The sequence below is a fragment of the Lissotriton vulgaris genome, chromosome 9 (assembly GCF_964263255.1).
Source record: "Lissotriton vulgaris chromosome 9, aLisVul1.2, whole genome shotgun sequence".
NCBI classification, from domain to species: Eukaryota; Metazoa; Chordata; class Amphibia; order Caudata; family Salamandridae; genus Lissotriton; species Lissotriton vulgaris.
The window spans coordinates 598,423,136-598,440,439 of NC_141697.1; the positions used below are offsets into that span (position 1 = coordinate 598,423,136).

At 41.8% G+C, this 17,304-nt stretch overlaps 1 protein-coding gene across 1 annotated transcript in view; it reads right to left on the bottom strand.

The window, feature by feature from the left end:
- The window catches only part of CCDC175 (coiled-coil domain containing 175), a 406,581-nt gene that overhangs the window by 299,835 nt on the left and 89,442 nt on the right, over nucleotides 1-17,304 (bottom strand). The window contains exons 2-4 of the mRNA XM_086938208.1: nucleotides 13,228-13,313; nucleotides 5,563-5,674; nucleotides 1,298-1,433 (exon numbers count right to left, since the gene is read on the bottom strand). Coding sequence (XP_086794334.1) covers nucleotides 1,298-1,433; nucleotides 5,563-5,674; nucleotides 13,228-13,313 — 334 coding nt within the window. The remainder of the gene's footprint in view (nucleotides 1-1,297; nucleotides 1,434-5,562; nucleotides 5,675-13,227; nucleotides 13,314-17,304) is intronic.

Sequence of the window (17,304 nt, forward strand, 5' to 3'; positions counted from 1 at the left end):
AAGTTCAGTTAGAGCCCAGATCCTCCTTACTAAATATTTGGAAACCTACAGACCTAAATCGGGGGCTACAAACTTGGGCGACACTTGGGTTGGCGATTGCAAAGCGGAACATTGCCAAGAATTGGGGTTCCGGAATAGTACCCACGAGAACACAATGGGAAAATGACATGGATGCAGTGATGGTGCCAGAAAGAGCAGTGTATATTCATAGGGGATGTCCCAAAAAATGGTCCAGAATATGGGGGAAATGGAATGAATATCGAGGAAATCTATGTGCCCCTCCGCAAGGACTATCTGACATTGAAGCTAGTCCATAAAAGTGGAGAGTTATTGTATTGAACGTATAAATGCCATGGGAATGAACAGTGGGGGGGAGGGAAAGGGAGGATGTTTTGCTATGTAACTGTTTTCGGGGAAAATTGTATTCCATACATACTATAACCAGAGACTACTGTTTAGAGGAAGGAACATTTTGAAGGACTCTAACTATCCAATTAATATTCGTGTGCCACACCTATATATTCTGAACGCAGATAACTATGTAATGTACTGAGGTGTTCATAATGGAGAAGCATGAAACTTATAAATGTTTGATTGAAAATTGACTGATAACTGTACTGTTCCGAAGATAAAAAGCCAATAGACTTTATTTAAAAAAAAAAAAACACAGAAAACCTCACCGAAGAAGAAATAGAGCAGGCAATCCATGACTTAAATTCTGGCAAAGCAGGGGCTCTAGTGGCATGGTCAGGAAGCTTTACAAGCTTATGGCCTCTAAACATGCCCCCTGTCTTCAGCGATTGTTCAAGGAAAGCTGTGATATGCCTCCCTTGCTAGAGGTCAAAGATTTCAATTTCACTATTGAATGCCAAAATAAAAAAATATTGAAAATAGAAAAGAAAAAAACTGACGCAGCAGATCATTCAACAGGCCCACAAACAGCCCCAAAACTGGCTCACACACCAACACTGACTTTATTGCTCTGTAGGCCAGCCCGATCCTGGAAATTACCAAAGTGAACTGCATTGGGTCGAATTCATGACAACATTTTGATCGAAATGTAGTGATCAGATATTGTGATGGTGCTTCATTTACCTTTGCTCCTTTCTTTTTGCAAAGACTGTACCCCAGGAGCAAGCCAACCACACTTGGGTTTTTTCACACTAACCATAGTCAAGAAATGGGTGAAACGATCATGCATCACTTTAAAACTGTTTTTTGATTAACAAAAGCAAATGACTGAATAAAAAAAGTTTGAACTCAAAACCCTATATATACAACGAAATCCTGTCCATACCAAAGAGAAGAATTTAGTTCTTCCAAACTTAGCTGATTCTGGTTTGTACATTCAATCTCCTGCTTTAGATCTCTCAATTCACTCTGCAACTCATCTATTTGAGAAGCATTGGAGTCACGTGCCCAGGAAACTGCATCTGCAACAATAACAAACCAGTAAGGGATGTAAAATCACCAGATGAGAATATACTTTGTTCACAAGGTGAAAACTGTTTTGAAAAACATACTCTGGCCCAGTACGACACAAAGTGCTGCAAACTGGGGCATGCTATTTACTATACAGAACAGCGCTTCCCAAACTGTGGGTCACAACCCACTGGTGGGTCATTAGCCGATTTTTGGTGGGCCGGGAAAGTCTGAGCAATAAATAAAGTTGCCTTTAAAGTTTGTGTTTATCTTTTCACATTTGCAGGTGCTTCAAAGACAGAGTTCAAATGTCAGGCTATGTCTTATGACAAATTGCTGCATATTCTTTACCCATGGCATTGATGTTTACTTTTCTTCCTCTGACTGCAAGTTGAGGGGAGTTTTTAAAAGTGAATTATGTGACAATCTTGCAGGAGTGAAGGGAGTGTGAAAGGAAAGGCTGTATGATGTGTTTTTGCAACACACAACATCTATAAATAAAATGTTTGCATTCAGCAGATAAGAAAGCAAAACTGAAGCACTTTTTTGTAATTCTGAAGTGTGCTGGAAACAGAAATTCTAATAGGACCAAAACAAATCAAGATACTTTACTTGGTGATGCACAGCTGATAAATATTCACAGAAACCTGATTTCCATACATGTTCATTTTAATTACATGTGTTATGTAAATGCAACGGTTTTAATTAATTATGAATAATACAAGAACTTGCTTACATACATTATCATGTGAGTGCTACATGCTATCTGGTTTTATCAGTAAAACTATATGTTTGTGCAAAGTTAGTGACCATTTCCATGGAAAATATGTTGTCTGTAAATCAATGCTTAATTTGAGCTGGTGGTTTATGGTGCTCCGCACCAGCATGTTCTTGTCAACACTGACACTTATGACAGTCTGACACATGGTGGTGTTGTTTGAAGTGCACAACAGGAGTTCTTTAGTAAATTAATATGCATTAAAAATGACTAATGCCTGCCGCCCAAGCCATTATTATAGCTCTGGGGCCCTGCAATAGTCTGAATGTTTGCACTTGTCGGAATGTGATGCTTGGTAGTTGTATTGGTACTGTCATTAGCAGCCCTGGCAGGGGCATTTGGACGGTGCAAGCTGCAGTGACCCGACGAAGGCCCTGGCACTTATTTTATTTAACATTTAAGCACTGTTGTAAATGACAATGCGCTACCATACAAATGTTTAGTTACATTAAAAAATTTCCCTCCTCATGTCCACTACAGATAGGTAGGTCACAAAAGTGTATCATTCTAAAAAATGGATTGTGGTTTTAAAAAGTTTTGGAACCACTGATCCAGTGCAAAAGAAGTTTGCACTGGAAAGGTGTACATTTCACCTTGCAACAATTGCTTTGCACCCCTTTGCCTCAAGGGGTCGTTACTGGGGCATATGAGCACAAACACACATAGGCTTTGGCATAAAGTATGATCTCCTAAGATAGCTACAATGAGCTTTGCGTCAAAAACACCCACTAGAAGCAGACACACACATGGAGAAGTGTGCTTATTTCTCAAAACAAATTACACATTGTACATGTACTACAGTGCACAGCACATATCCAATGAAAGAAATCCAAAGCTTGGGATCCTTCTGAGTTTGTCTATAATTTGGAAATTGTAATTGGAGGATGTGCCTCCAGTACAAATCCTATGCTAGACAGGGCATGCTCACCTCTGCACAATGGTGCAAGGCTGCAATTTGCAAAAGGTAGCCATATTTGAGCGCCAGCACAGCAGCAGATCAATCTTTGTAGATATGGTCTTCACTGTGTTTTTCTCCCTTACGCAATGCTGTTTCAAACATTTAGATGCTGTGCTGTGTTGCCTGAAAAGTTAATAAATCTGTACATGTAGTTGACTCATTCAGAATTGTGCACAAGTGCAAAAGCACGTGAAAGAGCTTTTTCCACCATGTACCCATTACAGGGTAGCACAAATAACACTCCTGAATCCCATACGTGCAAATACTTTTAGGTTCTAACTGGGGAAAACTACACAGATAAAATTGTATTGTGGCGATAAAATCTTGGGGAAAATTGCTTATAAAAACTATTTCTACTCATGGGTTCCCCGAGATTATTGATGGAACTTTCGAGGGACCTTTGACGTTGCCCCCTGGGCGGATACCAAATTCCTCCCTCCGTGATTCTTTGATTTAATTGATGTAACTATGTAACCTGTAACTCGCAGATCCTCTTGTAAAGCTCTCGGATACCTCCGGGTCTAGTTGGCGCTATATAAAACTTTTCAAATAAATAAATAAACATGTTTTTTCAAGGAGAAATTGTTTCATGACAGTTAATTATCTCTTTTATACTTTGCACGGTGTTGGGTATATGTCACGTGAAGCAACTTCTGCATGTAATATCCTACCTGGTAATTGCACCTCTTCAGAAAGGTTTTTAGCTAATGCCATGAGCAGAAGCTTTCCCTTTCTCTCTCTAAACCATTATTATTGTCTATGACTTGGGGCCAACATCCTTGAACTAGAAGTGCAAACAAAAATAAAAAAAGATCCTTCTAATGGGAATTTTTTTCCCCCACATTCCCTCCTGCTGCACATTTTCGGGGACTTCATTAACATAGATTCCTTAGTCTTTGCTTTGTTTTAAACCTCCTCTAGAAGCAGATTTAAACGTCCCAGCTCTTCTTTCAAAGCCACTTCTATATTAAGGAGGAGTGGCTTCTTCAGAAAATGCTCGAGCTCTTTCTAAACATTGATCCGTAAGGGTTTCCATATTAGCCGATTTATGAACCCTTTAGGTCTAGAAGATTTGCTATTCTTCCTGCTTGTCTTTTCCATAATATTAAATTCGCTCATGCTTTTGAATAGCGGTTTGTACCCTTTTGACTTCCGTTGACCACCAATGAATCACTACTAGAAGCTGAGGACCCTTCACAATGTCTATGATTTGTACCTAAACTCAATACATAAAATTAAAGAAAGGATACATTGAACAAATAGACAAATTACACCATATTTAATTTACAAACAAAAAAATAAAAGAATTATAATTTTAACTATAACTGGCAGATTGGAGCTTGTCAGAGCTTACCAGTGATTTACTTGAAGCCACCAGTCCTCGATGCTAGTTTCTGTTGGATTTAGACGTGATGCGCCCACAAATCAAGCTTGAGATACCAGCTTTATTTTTAGCATCGAACTTCAAATTCCCTCACACTTACAGAGCGTTTTAAAATGTACAGTTTAAAATGTCGCTTTTTATGTATAAATACTTAATGAATCTGCAAAATTCTTCATCTTCTAAACAATTGCAGACCCCCCTGCTGAGTAGGTGTTCCAGACGCCCAAGTATCCGTGGACCACAGGTTGAGAACTGCTGCTCTGAGACTGGCGTTATGTGAATGTGATCATATGGAGCTGAAGGCACCACTTTGCCCACGGGTATGCACCAGGGCAATGATGCATGCACATAACCACAAATCGTGGTTGGGCACTTTGAGCACCAACAAGACCACACTTTGGGAGTCATATGGAGGGACCGCAAGATCATACAGATGCCCCTCCAAGGAGGTCAGGGGTGCAGCCCGAGTCCCAGTCTTCCCCTTCAATGTATGAACTTTCTAGCCACTTCCAAACACAGTCTGCGGTTACCTCTGCAGAGACACTGACAATGCCGTAAGGGGTGTGCTAAGTATCTGCGCAGGTACACCATGAAATATGCCCCTTGAGGGGTGCCTGAAGTTTGGGACTGTGCCCACCATGTGTGAGCCTTCCAATCCCCCTCTCAACGTTGGGGAGGTTCAATCAGTGGGTGTACTGCAGTGCCAATTCATGCCTCAGCTGCATAAACGTCTGTGCTTGCACAAGGTACAATATGCATGTCATCTACAGCATGCACAGGAGAGTGTACTCGATTGTGTTGTCAATATGGCACTCGTCCTTTGTCTTTGAGTGCCATACGCAATGTCCAAGTGAAAATGCTCAAAGCAAGTCTGTGTGACAATCCCTGTGATCTTTTGGCTCAAAGTTCCATCTACCCAGTCCAAGGACAAAATTCATTAAAAGCATATGCTGTCATCCAGAGGTTATTTCCATATCCCTAGCATCATACAGTAGCACTCCTTTAGTTGTGGACTATTACCTGCTATTTCCTTAGTAACATTTCCTGGTAGATGAAGAATTTTAAATCGTAATTTGCTATTTTCTATACTTTCCTCTTCCAGCAGTTCACGGGTGGCTCTTCTTACATATTCCTGAAAACAGAAAGGGTTAAGATGAGTTAAACCTAATGAGTATTCAGGATGAATCTGCCCCTACCCCTCATTACTCATGTGCTATGTAGCACAAGGGATGTCTCCCAGATCCACTGAGGGTCTTGAGAAATAGAACCAGACACACAACTAGGCCACAATAGCTTTGGCAGGGAGAGGAGAGGTCTGTGCAGTGCAGGAACATGCATGTGTCAGGAAAGCAATAATCTATATACTTGGCAGTGTAATCATGATAATCCAGTATTTTGGGCTAAACATACTTTACGTGAGCCCCCAGTGATGGATGCCTTAGCCTTCCAAGTGCATCTCATTCATGACACATGCTGTGGAGGAAATGAGGGATTTCAGTCATGGCAGACTGAATAGTTATCAGGGATAGACACAGCAGGCAGCCTACCAAACTTGGGTGCAGGTAAACACACTTTACCCAATAAGTATACCATCAGCAGCCACTGAGTATTAGTGATGTCTTGTCTTGGATACAGGGATGGTATTCAACCATCCTAAAAGGAGCATCATTCTAAGCTGACCCCATGTCCGGTAGCAAAATCATGTCTACAACCTGCCAGGGAACTCAGGTTAAGGCTGTCCCATGGAGGAAACATGTTGGGCTTTTCAGAAACGGAAGAAATCCGAAGCAGGACAGTGCACAATGAAAAAACGTTTTGGGGACCAGTAAAGAAATTTACTAACCAATAGGCAGTTTGTAAATTTTTTTATCATAGTGGGCTGCAATCAGACTTTCTTCATGCAACTTGCGACTCACAACAATTGGAAGCAATCACAATTTGGTCCATGTCTGTAGTGGCTGATAAATTAAGCAAGCATTTTTCAATATGCAGCCTGTTTTCCTTACAGAAAATGGGTTGCATTTAAAAAAGAAAAGCTTTTTTTTATTAAAGAGTTGACAACGGTTCCTTGGACTATTCCCCCAAAACATTTTTTTTTAATTCACAAAGGGGTTCCAATGGCACAACTTCACTTTTGTGAATGAGTTACCAACTTTTTTTTATGTCCTTGTACTTTTTCAATGTTTTGCATAGGATTTCCGTCGTAAAACATGGATACATGGTATACCGATTTGGCATTTTGAAGGGATGCCTCCAACACACACTTTCCAGATACCAAATCAGTATCCATTCCCAACCAACCACGTTTGAGGAGTCATAAAAACTTTTCCGACTCCTAAAATGGGATTAGTATTCCTGGAAAAGCATTTTTACAGGCGCAAATGCAAAATTAGAACACTTGCAGCCATAAAAATGCTTAGTCAGCTGGCCCTATGTTCCTTTTAAATGGCATGTGAAATGCTCTCATAGTTTCCTGCCAGTAATGTTATAAGCATGCACCTACAACTGGAATAATTCTAAGCAAATTCTCCGAATTCACATTCCCAGGCTACACATTTTGCATCCCGGTTTACTTTAGTGATACTAACCTAATAATATTGTTGTCAGATGCATCTGAAACGTAATACATTGGGGTCGATTACGATGTCGTTCGGAAACTCTTCCGAACTAATTGGTTTCTGAAGCCTTTCCGAACGAATCAGGTTCTGTGAGTACGACCGACTGATTCCAATGCTTTCGGACAGACTCACATTGCCTTCAATTGGAATCTGTGTTCTGAACGAGAACACAGGCTCCCATTGAAAAAAGGGGTGGTTGGGGAAAACCTTGCACCCTGTGGCTAGCACCCAATGGTGCCAGCCACACTGTGCATGCCTCGAAAGGGGGGACCCCCATGGGCCCGATTTGGAGGGCCCCAAGGGAAGGGGGGCCTCCTACTGGCCCCCAACGTCAGATTCAGACAGCTAATCCATGTCGGAACAACCCATTTGGAAAGGCTGTCCGAATCTGAAATCCGAATTGTGCGGTTGGAAATGCGGTCCGTAGACCGCTACAATTTGGCACCAAAAGCCTTTTGGAACTGAGTAGGAAAGTCCGAACGCTTTCCAGCCATCGCAATCAGTTTTTCGGCAAAGTGTCAAAGTCGGTCGGAAAGGCGAGTTCTGAATCCGATTCTGACAAATCAAAGGCAGTTCAGAGGCTTTCTGAATTACATCATAATAGACCCCAATGTCAACACTCACTTTATACTTCCACTTAGCTAAACCGTCGAAACATATGGACGAGACCATAGATGAACCACAGTGCTATTAGACCACAAAAATATGGTTCTTCTGCACTATGATAAAATAGAAAGCCTTGCCTGCGCACTATTGACAAACCGATTAATAAAACACATGTCAGTTTGCGTGTTTGGAACAATCCTTACTCTCCAGAAATATACATAGGTTTTGAAGATATGTCTTAGCCTTTTAGGATTCCATCCCCCAACATTATGACTTATCACCATGCTGAGGAAAAAGTAATACCAATAGCTGGACTATGGCTCCAATTCTATTTGTCACGGGGAGAGCAATCCAATTTTGTATATTTTAAAGCCTATTCTATAGTAAAAAAAGAAGGCTTACAAAATGTAAAGGTCGTGAAAGTCATCCTCAGCTAGTAACCTGGAAATCTGATCTTTTGGTTGATGGGAAAGATTAGGAAAGCATTTTTAAAGCAGTGGCTATTGCATGTGGCGTTCCAGCAAGTCTTTATGAAAGACAAATATTTAGTTCCCATTATCAAAACAAGCATTTGCAATGCAATAGGTCTCGCATTAGGAAAGTTTGAGCTATTGGTATTGTAAATAACATTTTTTTTATTTATGTGTTGGTTGTGAAAATAGCGAAATTAATAGCTTTGTCATTTACAATGTCAATGCTTTTAACTTTTTGCAAATGTGACACCTATAGCATTTGTAATGCAATATGTGTTGTATTTACGTGACTTAGATGTATTGATATTACAAATAATGATTGCTTTTAATTTTTTTAAATAATTAATACTTAAATAAAAGTTATTGTAATTTATAATGGCTTAAACTTTTGTAAATAACTTTTGTGAAGATTATGTTCAGTGTATTTTATTGTGACGAAAATCCAAGAACAGAAGTGAAATATTAACATCCTTTTGTGACATTTGTAATAAAGCTTGAAACATTGAGAGAACATATTTGAACCAGTTGTTGTTGAATGGTTGCACAGAATGATGCTGTGGTGGCGCTGAGTGATGTTGTGGTTACGACGAGTGATGCTGTGGCGTTCAGTGATGCTGTAGTAGCGCATAGTGATGTTGTGGTGCCCCAGAGTGATGCTGTGGTGGTGCTGAGTGCTGCTGTAGTGATGCAATAGATACAGTGTAATTATGTGGCGTGTAACTATGTGGCAGGGAAGTGGGGAGGAAGCAAACAAGGGTGAGCACATCACAGAGGGAAGTGGGGAGGAAGCACACAGGATGAGCACATCACGGAGGGAAGTGGGGAGGAAGCACACAGGGTGAGCACATCGCGGAGGGAAGTGGGGAAGAAGCACACATGGGTGAGCACATCATGGAGGGAAGTGGGGGGGAAGCACACATGAGTGAGCACATCACGGAGAGAAGTTGGAAGGAAGCACACATGGGTGAGCACATCACGGAAGGAAGTGGGGAGGAAGCACACATGGGTGAGCACATCACGGAGGGAAGTGGGAGGAAGCACACATGGGTGAGCACATCACGGATGGAAGTGGGAGGAAGCACACATGGGTGAGCACATCATGGAGGGAAGTGGGGAGGAAGCACGCATGGGTGAGCACATCCTCAATGTGGGAATGAAACCACTTTAAAAATGATGAATTTACTGTCAGTCTCGAATTCGGATCTCAATGGGCTTCTTTGCTTGGGAATATGAGTGCGGCTCGTGAGGTTATTACCATCGGACCCTTCTTCTGGAACATGAGAACATATATCACAATTCTTGAAAGGCTTCTTCATCATGGAGGTAGGGGTGTCATGACCCACATCTTTAGAAGTTATCTTATGAGACAGGCAAGTGTGTTACTGAATCCTGGACCCGGCCATGGGTTATTTAAGCCCCTTCTGCACCTAGTCTCTAACCACAATGCAGCACACATACCACTGAGAATGGATCTGTGTTATGATGTGTGTTGAGATGGTTTGATAATACTTCTGAATGGAAGGTTGAGAGAGTTTCAAGGTGGTCAGTTACTCCTGACTCCTTGGAGTGGAATGACAACAGGTTGGGTGCTCCAATAAAGCTTTTTTAAACATCACATTTATGTGGGCGCCCGGTGTATCTTCCCCAAAACAATCTGCTACTCTATGTGAGACACCATGGAACTAGGCTTTGCGGCGATGCCATCCCAGCTGTCCCCAAACCGAAATGAGTTGCTGCCCATGCTGAGGAGTGTGCTCATTATTTCATGCACACGTATTGAAGAAATGTAAAGCATGTTGCTGATTTTGAACACCCAACTAACGTGAGAAAAAAATAGCTTTTGCTCCTCCCCCTTCCTTGGTGTCCTAACCCTTTCTATTCTCTGGGTTATATTTCTGCGACATGGTTTTGTTTGTCGACAAAAACACCGGTTTCCACAGCTATAACTGGTCTGGCACACAGTTGGTTGTATTTTTAATACCACCGAGCGTGTCATCATCCAAACATGCTTGGACTGCAGATGTCAACCTCTGTAATAATGGCACGTCCCGAAAGAGGACTTGTCGGAGAGACATGTGTCAATCCGCAGGGGCCAGGGACATTGCATGTGGCATGCAAAGGAAGGGGCTGGTTGCCCCAAATGTGCATTTCAGAAAATATAACAGGACACATAGAATTAAGGAGTGTCAATCCTGACATCTATATGCCTGGCAAAACGGGAGACTCCAACCCCACGGGTGAGCCAGTAAGGACTCACGTACTAACAGACAAGAGCTCACGGTGCACACAAACACTCTTACGACGTCTGCTTCTTGCAGTGTAACTTGCCAGTCGTGGGCGAGCCCTTTAACCAGTGTAAAAAGTTCTTATAGCGGGCAGGACTGTTGGGGGCGACTTTTGCACATTCTGCATATAGGGTCCATGCTGAGTCAGTCTCGGTGACCCAGCCCCACTGCCCTCTTCGCTGTGGCTGCATGGCAGAGGTTTCACTGGCTCTCACAGACTTTACAAAATCCACTCCTAGTAGACTGCGCCTTACAGACAGTGTCACAGGAGTTCAGCGCTGCAAAAGGGCTATCACCGACACCAGCGCTAGAAACATACATTTTCAATGATTGATTACAACTTACATTTGTGACAGCATAACATAAAACTTTCTTTTGATGATGCAAACTGAACTTCCATTGAAGAGATATACCTACAATTATACAGCATTGTACACACCTGCCACTCCAGGTACACGGTGCACGTACAGGATAAGGGCACACGCCAGCCACGAGAGACGGAAGTCCCAACCTCTGTGTGCAGCCTTGAAATAGCTCATCAAGGATGTTTAGGAGTCCAACTTGGGCATTTTTCCCCCTAAATTGCCCCGATCCTGGCTCTCAGCTGACAGGTGCATACTTGAAAAAACCAGTGGCCAGAGACTCCCTAAGCTTCCTGAGACTCAAGGAGAGGAAGGTCCATGATTGGTTTCTTGTTTTGGTTTTAGTCTCTTGACAGCCGTGAGTACCTTTACAAAGGTATTAGCACCAGTGGTGGCTTTGCTGTACAGGAGAGGAACTAAACCGGGTGATTACTTCAAGAACTGATTTATTTGTGCCTCTTCTTTTTTAAAGTAATTAGTTTAAAGTCAATTCCGGTCAAGTCTGCATTATCCTCCAAAGATTTGGATTTCTCATCAATTGGTAGACGTCCCAGCTCCTTCTAGCTCAAGATTGTAGAAGTCGTCCCAAAGTGAACAGGATGCGTTCTCTCCGCAACACACATTCATCATTACTATAAAAATAGGAGGCCACGGTCTGGGGAGAGCCTTATGCTCAGGGTACTCTGGTGGGCCTGTTTGCACCTGAAACGACTCATTAAAGCAACTTCTCTCTTGGTGAGACCCTATTGGGGAAGGAATGCAAAACATTAATACCAGCGTCTCCTGAATTCAAGATATCGCCTCCGTCCTGATATCCCTATTGTTTTGATGATGGCTGCACGCCAAATAGGCTGGGGATATCCTTTGAATATAAATGTAATTCAGGACAGAGGTGGCTGGTTCAGGGCACCTATCATTTCACGTCAAGGGTGCTAACACGATCTACCAGCCTTTCCTGGCACTTGCCACGGCTCTGGCGGCTGACATTTGTGGTCAGAACTGACATCAGGTTGTCAACCTAATGTTAAGAAGCAAGAAGAAACAACATTCTAAACATTGTCTTTTACTGCAGCCGAGGGCCCTGGCAGCTATTTATTTACAAAGTAAGCACCAATTATGATCTACATATAAATAGGGACATGCTCCATTAAAGGGATTATACATCCTGGAAGTTTGGGTTACAAACCTTTTATTGGTACCAAAGCACTTGCCAATCGCAGTCTTAAAACCATAAATGTGGAGCTTCAACCAGCCAGATACCCATAGACAATATTAACATCTACAACAGCAATGGGGAAAGCAGCATTAGGAAGAGAGATGTAAGTAACCACCACAAGAGAGGGAAATCGCAAAAAGGAAATCAAGAAATGGCCTGAAGAGAAACAAAAATGGTATCTGCTACACTGCACGTGTTTAAGCATCCTCTTTCACCCCATAAGACAAGCATTACACAGGCTCAGTAGAAGGTTGAGCCGGAGTAGGATAAGGTAGTGCCTACATGCTACAGTACTGGCAAGTAGATGCTATAAACCTCAATGTGAATTTCAGTGAGGAAGAGTCAAAGATAGGTTGATAATTTTGAAGTCAGGTGGTATCAGGGTGGTTGGGAAGAGGACCTAGGTAACACGTCAAAGTAAGTGGCCTTATAACGAGCAATGCAGAGTCACAACCAGAGAAGTTGGAATGCCACTGAGGGGCAATTCAGAGCCAGTGGGGAATATGCCAATCTGGCAAGGCACTGGGGTTCCAGTACTCGCCCAGCCAGTGGCAGACCGCTTGTTCTACTTTGCCTACTTTGAGAAGACTGCCGCTTTGCAAGTTATTGGGTCAAGAAATTTCCTCCATGAAAATGGCAGGTGCCCTTTAAATAGAAATCATTGTTGAGGGGGCCACCATGACATTCATTTTTGTTTTTCAGGTTTGTTTCTGAAAAAAACAACACAATGAGGCCCTGCACTGAGGTTTGTGCATTTTCCAAATACAGATCTACCTTACCTTGCATGATGGAGCTGGACAGGTAAAATCTTCATCTGGTGGACTGCCCTAATCGAGCAGACCTCCCGATGCACCAAAGGCGCATTCCTATGGATGACCAGTGTACAATCATTAGTTTCCACACAATTCAAAGAAGCGGATGAACCCCGTGTTTGGCGAGGCAGGAGCCCTTCCTATTTGTGGCGGTGTTCCCACTCTTCCAACCACTTAAAGATGCCCTCATTCTTCATTTTCCATTTAATACCTGATTATTACTGACATCACCTTTGACTGGAACATTACCTTTTATTACAAACTACTCAAAAAGATATTTTATCGGTTTCATAAAATGCATGGATTAAATTACCAGTTGCTTAATAGCTTCAACTGTCTCTGTCAGATGCTGCATGGCTTCCTTCCCATATTCCATTTCTGCGTTTTTCAGCTGCTTCTCTGAAGAAAATGCAAAAAGAGGCAGGTCTAGATCCAGTATAAATCAAAGTCACATTTAGGTGTAGGCATTGGCTGCTTTGCAGTGGCAAATAGAAACAATATATTTAGTACATTTGCAAACAGTTACAGTGTTTGCAATTTAAAAATAGTTTTTTACATTACAATGGCCCTTCGGAGAAGATTTTAGTATTTTTAATTCGAGAAACATATATTTACTGACTTACACAAGTGTGCAGACATGAGGACATTTTGTGAAATATTTTTAAAACAGCAGATATCAGGATAACTTGGTAAAAATAGGAAAGGATTTATTAGTTTGCAAGTGCTCTTTAACAATCATTGGATAATAAATAAATACCCCTATTGCTTAGTTTAGATTCCCCCGAATGCTATTTCTTCCACTAATGTGCACTTCCTTTTTTTTCTACATTTCACTCTTGCTGGCTCTTCCTCATTACTGCTTTCTCCCCTTTTCACTGTTTTTCTATACTTCTCTTCTTCAATTTTATATCTTTCTCTCTCTGATTCTGTGTTAGAGCTGATTCAATTGCCAAACAATATCCCCCTGGCCTTGTACTGCAACTTTATATAATACAATTATTTTTAATGTCATTTGTAAGTGTTTTGAAGACGGATTATTGATGATCTGAATTGAGAAATAAATAAATACCCCTAATGTCTAATATTTATTCTTCCTCTTGCTTGTTTCATCCACCAACTTGCACTTCTTTCCTCTAAATGTCACTCTTTCTGGCTCATTCACATCTCTGCTTTCTCCCTTTTTCACTGTTTTGCTATATTTATCTTCCTCCTCTTCTTGCATGTTCTATCTTTCTTTCTCTGGCACTGTGTTAGAGGGGATCCAATTGCCAAGCAATGTCCTCATGGCCTCCATAAAACGTGGGCTCTTTCTGATTGTCTAAGGTAGCTTAAGTTTCTGAATTAAGTTGCATAATCACAATTTCAGTTACTCAGAGAGAAAACAATGGGCAGTCACTTCTTTTCAACTAGTCACTTGGTGTTAGGGCAAAACATCGGATTAGAAATATCGAGTTGTAGAAAAAACGGGCAAAAATATTATTGTCAACAAACAAAAGCTTTATTTAGTATATAGAAAATATAACCATAAAAGCATTCTAGATGATTCATACAATATTCATAACACATATTTTAAAAAAGTGGGAATTTCACAGTTAGAAAACTCCTAATAGACAATGCCAATAGAAGATGAAACATGGTTTTCACAAAGTACCTCAAATACAGGAGGATTCATGGGAAGCGATATTTACATATGCATGTTCTCACAAATTAAAATGTTTGAAAAGAGATATATCAACGACCATTTAAAAGTATAATAAGACAGTAATAATAACTCGATATCTCGCTTTCGTCAAGGCAATATGTGTGCATCCAATGAATTTACAAGCTATGCGGTTTCATAATTTAACGCTTCTAAAAATGAAAGTTCTTTTCTGCGTTTAATTGCCATATAAATAAAAGAAATAACTGCATTGCAAGTTGATGCATTCTCTAATTTGCAAATGTCATAAAAGGCAGTTTTATAAAAATACAATTTATTTGAGATAAATATAGGTCGCAAATTTAATTTTCTAATGTCCCTATAAAAATTACAAAAAAGTAAAAAATTAAGTGTGGTCTGAGGGGATTTACCATCACACAGGCACTTAGGTAATTTGGGGCTCCACTTGCCCATCCTGGGGAATCCAAAATGAAGAGCATTCAATCTTAATCTAGTTAAATAAAATCCATGTTGTAGGTTTCTAAAAAAATAAGGTACGGCTGAATGCCTGTTAAAAGTGGACCATCACAATAAGATCTAACCCATGGCTTTTCATTGAAGACAACAGTTCCGGCGAGTTCCCTAGATTTAAGCAGCCTCCTTTTTAGGTCTCGCCTGTCGATGCGCATGCGCATCGAGCAAGCGAGACTATGGGGGCTTATCCACTCTTTGTCCAACTTGCAAGGAATCGTGGCGATTCCTTGCAGTGCCCGTGACTTTTAAGCTCAATGCGCATGCGCATTGAGCTTAAAAGCGCGTGCACATCAGTTCCCTCATCCGCACGTCGCATTTCTCCTCCCCCCTCGCCCCCTCCCCTGCCCGCCGTGTCGCATTTCTCCTCCCCCCTCCCCTTATCTGTCTTCCCTTCGTCTGTTCCCTCTCCCCGCTCCGCCCCCTCCCCTGCCCGCCGTGTCGCATTTCTCCTCCCCCCTCCCCTTATCTGGCCTTCCCTCCGTCTGTTCCCTCTCCCCGCTCCGCCCCCGGCCGCCGTGTCGCATTTTTTTTTTAAATTTTCAATGACTTTTTCAAACCACTGAATTGTGCCAGGAATATCATACTCTTTTTATTAACAGCTGTAGGTTTTTGCAATTATCTAAAAATGTCAAGTTGCTATTTTGATGTGCACTCGTTGGCAATGGCTAATCACAATTATGTGTGCTCACTATTTACAATTCTTAACTATTTCCAAAGCACAGTTGTTTGCAGACACGTCCTTGTTTCCTAAATTCAGCCCCTCACAGTAATTTCTCCAAACTCCCTACTCTCCGGCGACATCATGCAGACAAACCAGTGTTCACGCTTCCGGCGTAGGGATTCCCTTCAAGTAAACAACTGCTCCACCTCTGCCGGCTGTCCTCCTTCGGTTGAACTCTGGCAAGACATGCGGTAAGAGACTCCGACCATTCTTTTTGGCAATTATATCGAGCACTGGTGTGTTTCGAATTTAATGTTGTCCCAAACGCGTGTCACATTAAGCGTGATTCCTTTTTTCAGGCAGCCTCAAGCTTTTTTAATTGTTTTTTCAAGCCTTTAGACTCGGCGGGAGCTCGCTGTATCAGATTAACATAGGCCTCTGCAGCTAACAGCTATGTTGATTATTGTGACCGGTTCTTGCAACCCGCACCCCTGAGGCATTTTGACATTTGATTTTGGTCTGTACTTTTTACCTACGGGATTCCTGCACAAACAAGGACACTGCCCACCGAAGGTCTGCTGCCATTTAATTAATTCCGCTTAACACGGACCTGTTCTTAGACACATTTTCGATAATGGTTAGAGGCCACAACACATATATACGGATTTTTCTTTCCTCTAATACAATGTACATTTAAGGTGGCCTTCTCAACCCACTAGGTCATCCTCTGTTTTACTTGAATTTAATCTTATTGGGTATATCTCGGTATTTGCGAGTGTCTGACAACGTTGGTTCATACCAGGGTTTTAGCTGTGTCGGTCAGGGGGTTTGCTGCAGAGGCAGTCTTCTGAGGAACTGCCTCAGTTGTGTGATCCTGGGCAACTCGCTCTGTATCACTGCGTTCAGATCGGCATTCATCAAAGTGAAGCAAACCAAAGCCAGTGCCTACCATTGTGTGAAAATAGGACAGTGTGTAATCTTATTTCAAGCAAAAGTCATACATCTCAGGATGCGCTGACAATCCCTAAGTTATCACAAATTCAACACCCTGCAAGTGGAATGTGTTAATTTGTGTGCGTGTGAATTCGAGATCCTACATTTTTTAATTAAATAGTGGAAAGTATGAGGTCCTAGAACAATGCCCTCGAGGGACCCCTCTGCCACACCCTGAAAACGCCCATTATTATATGTGCACACATGTTGGTTCTATGAGAGCAGTTACTTCACAGCCTTAAGGCCACACTCCATGTGACATCCCTTTTATGCACCATATGAACATGACCTGCACTTGCTTAATTCTTAGATGTTTGTATTTAGCCCCTATGCAGAGGGTTGAGGCGATGAGGAAGGTCACGTGCCCAGTAGATGTCCCAAGATCGTGAAGACAGGTTGTCTTTTATTCTGAACCCTCTCAGATGTATGCATGACCTTAACATATGCATGTTCTTTCATATGCCTGGCCCTAAGATGTCCTCAGACATGCCTGACCATAACATACTGTGAACAGAATATGAATGTACTTACATATTTTCTCAGATATGTCAGATGCTCTTGGG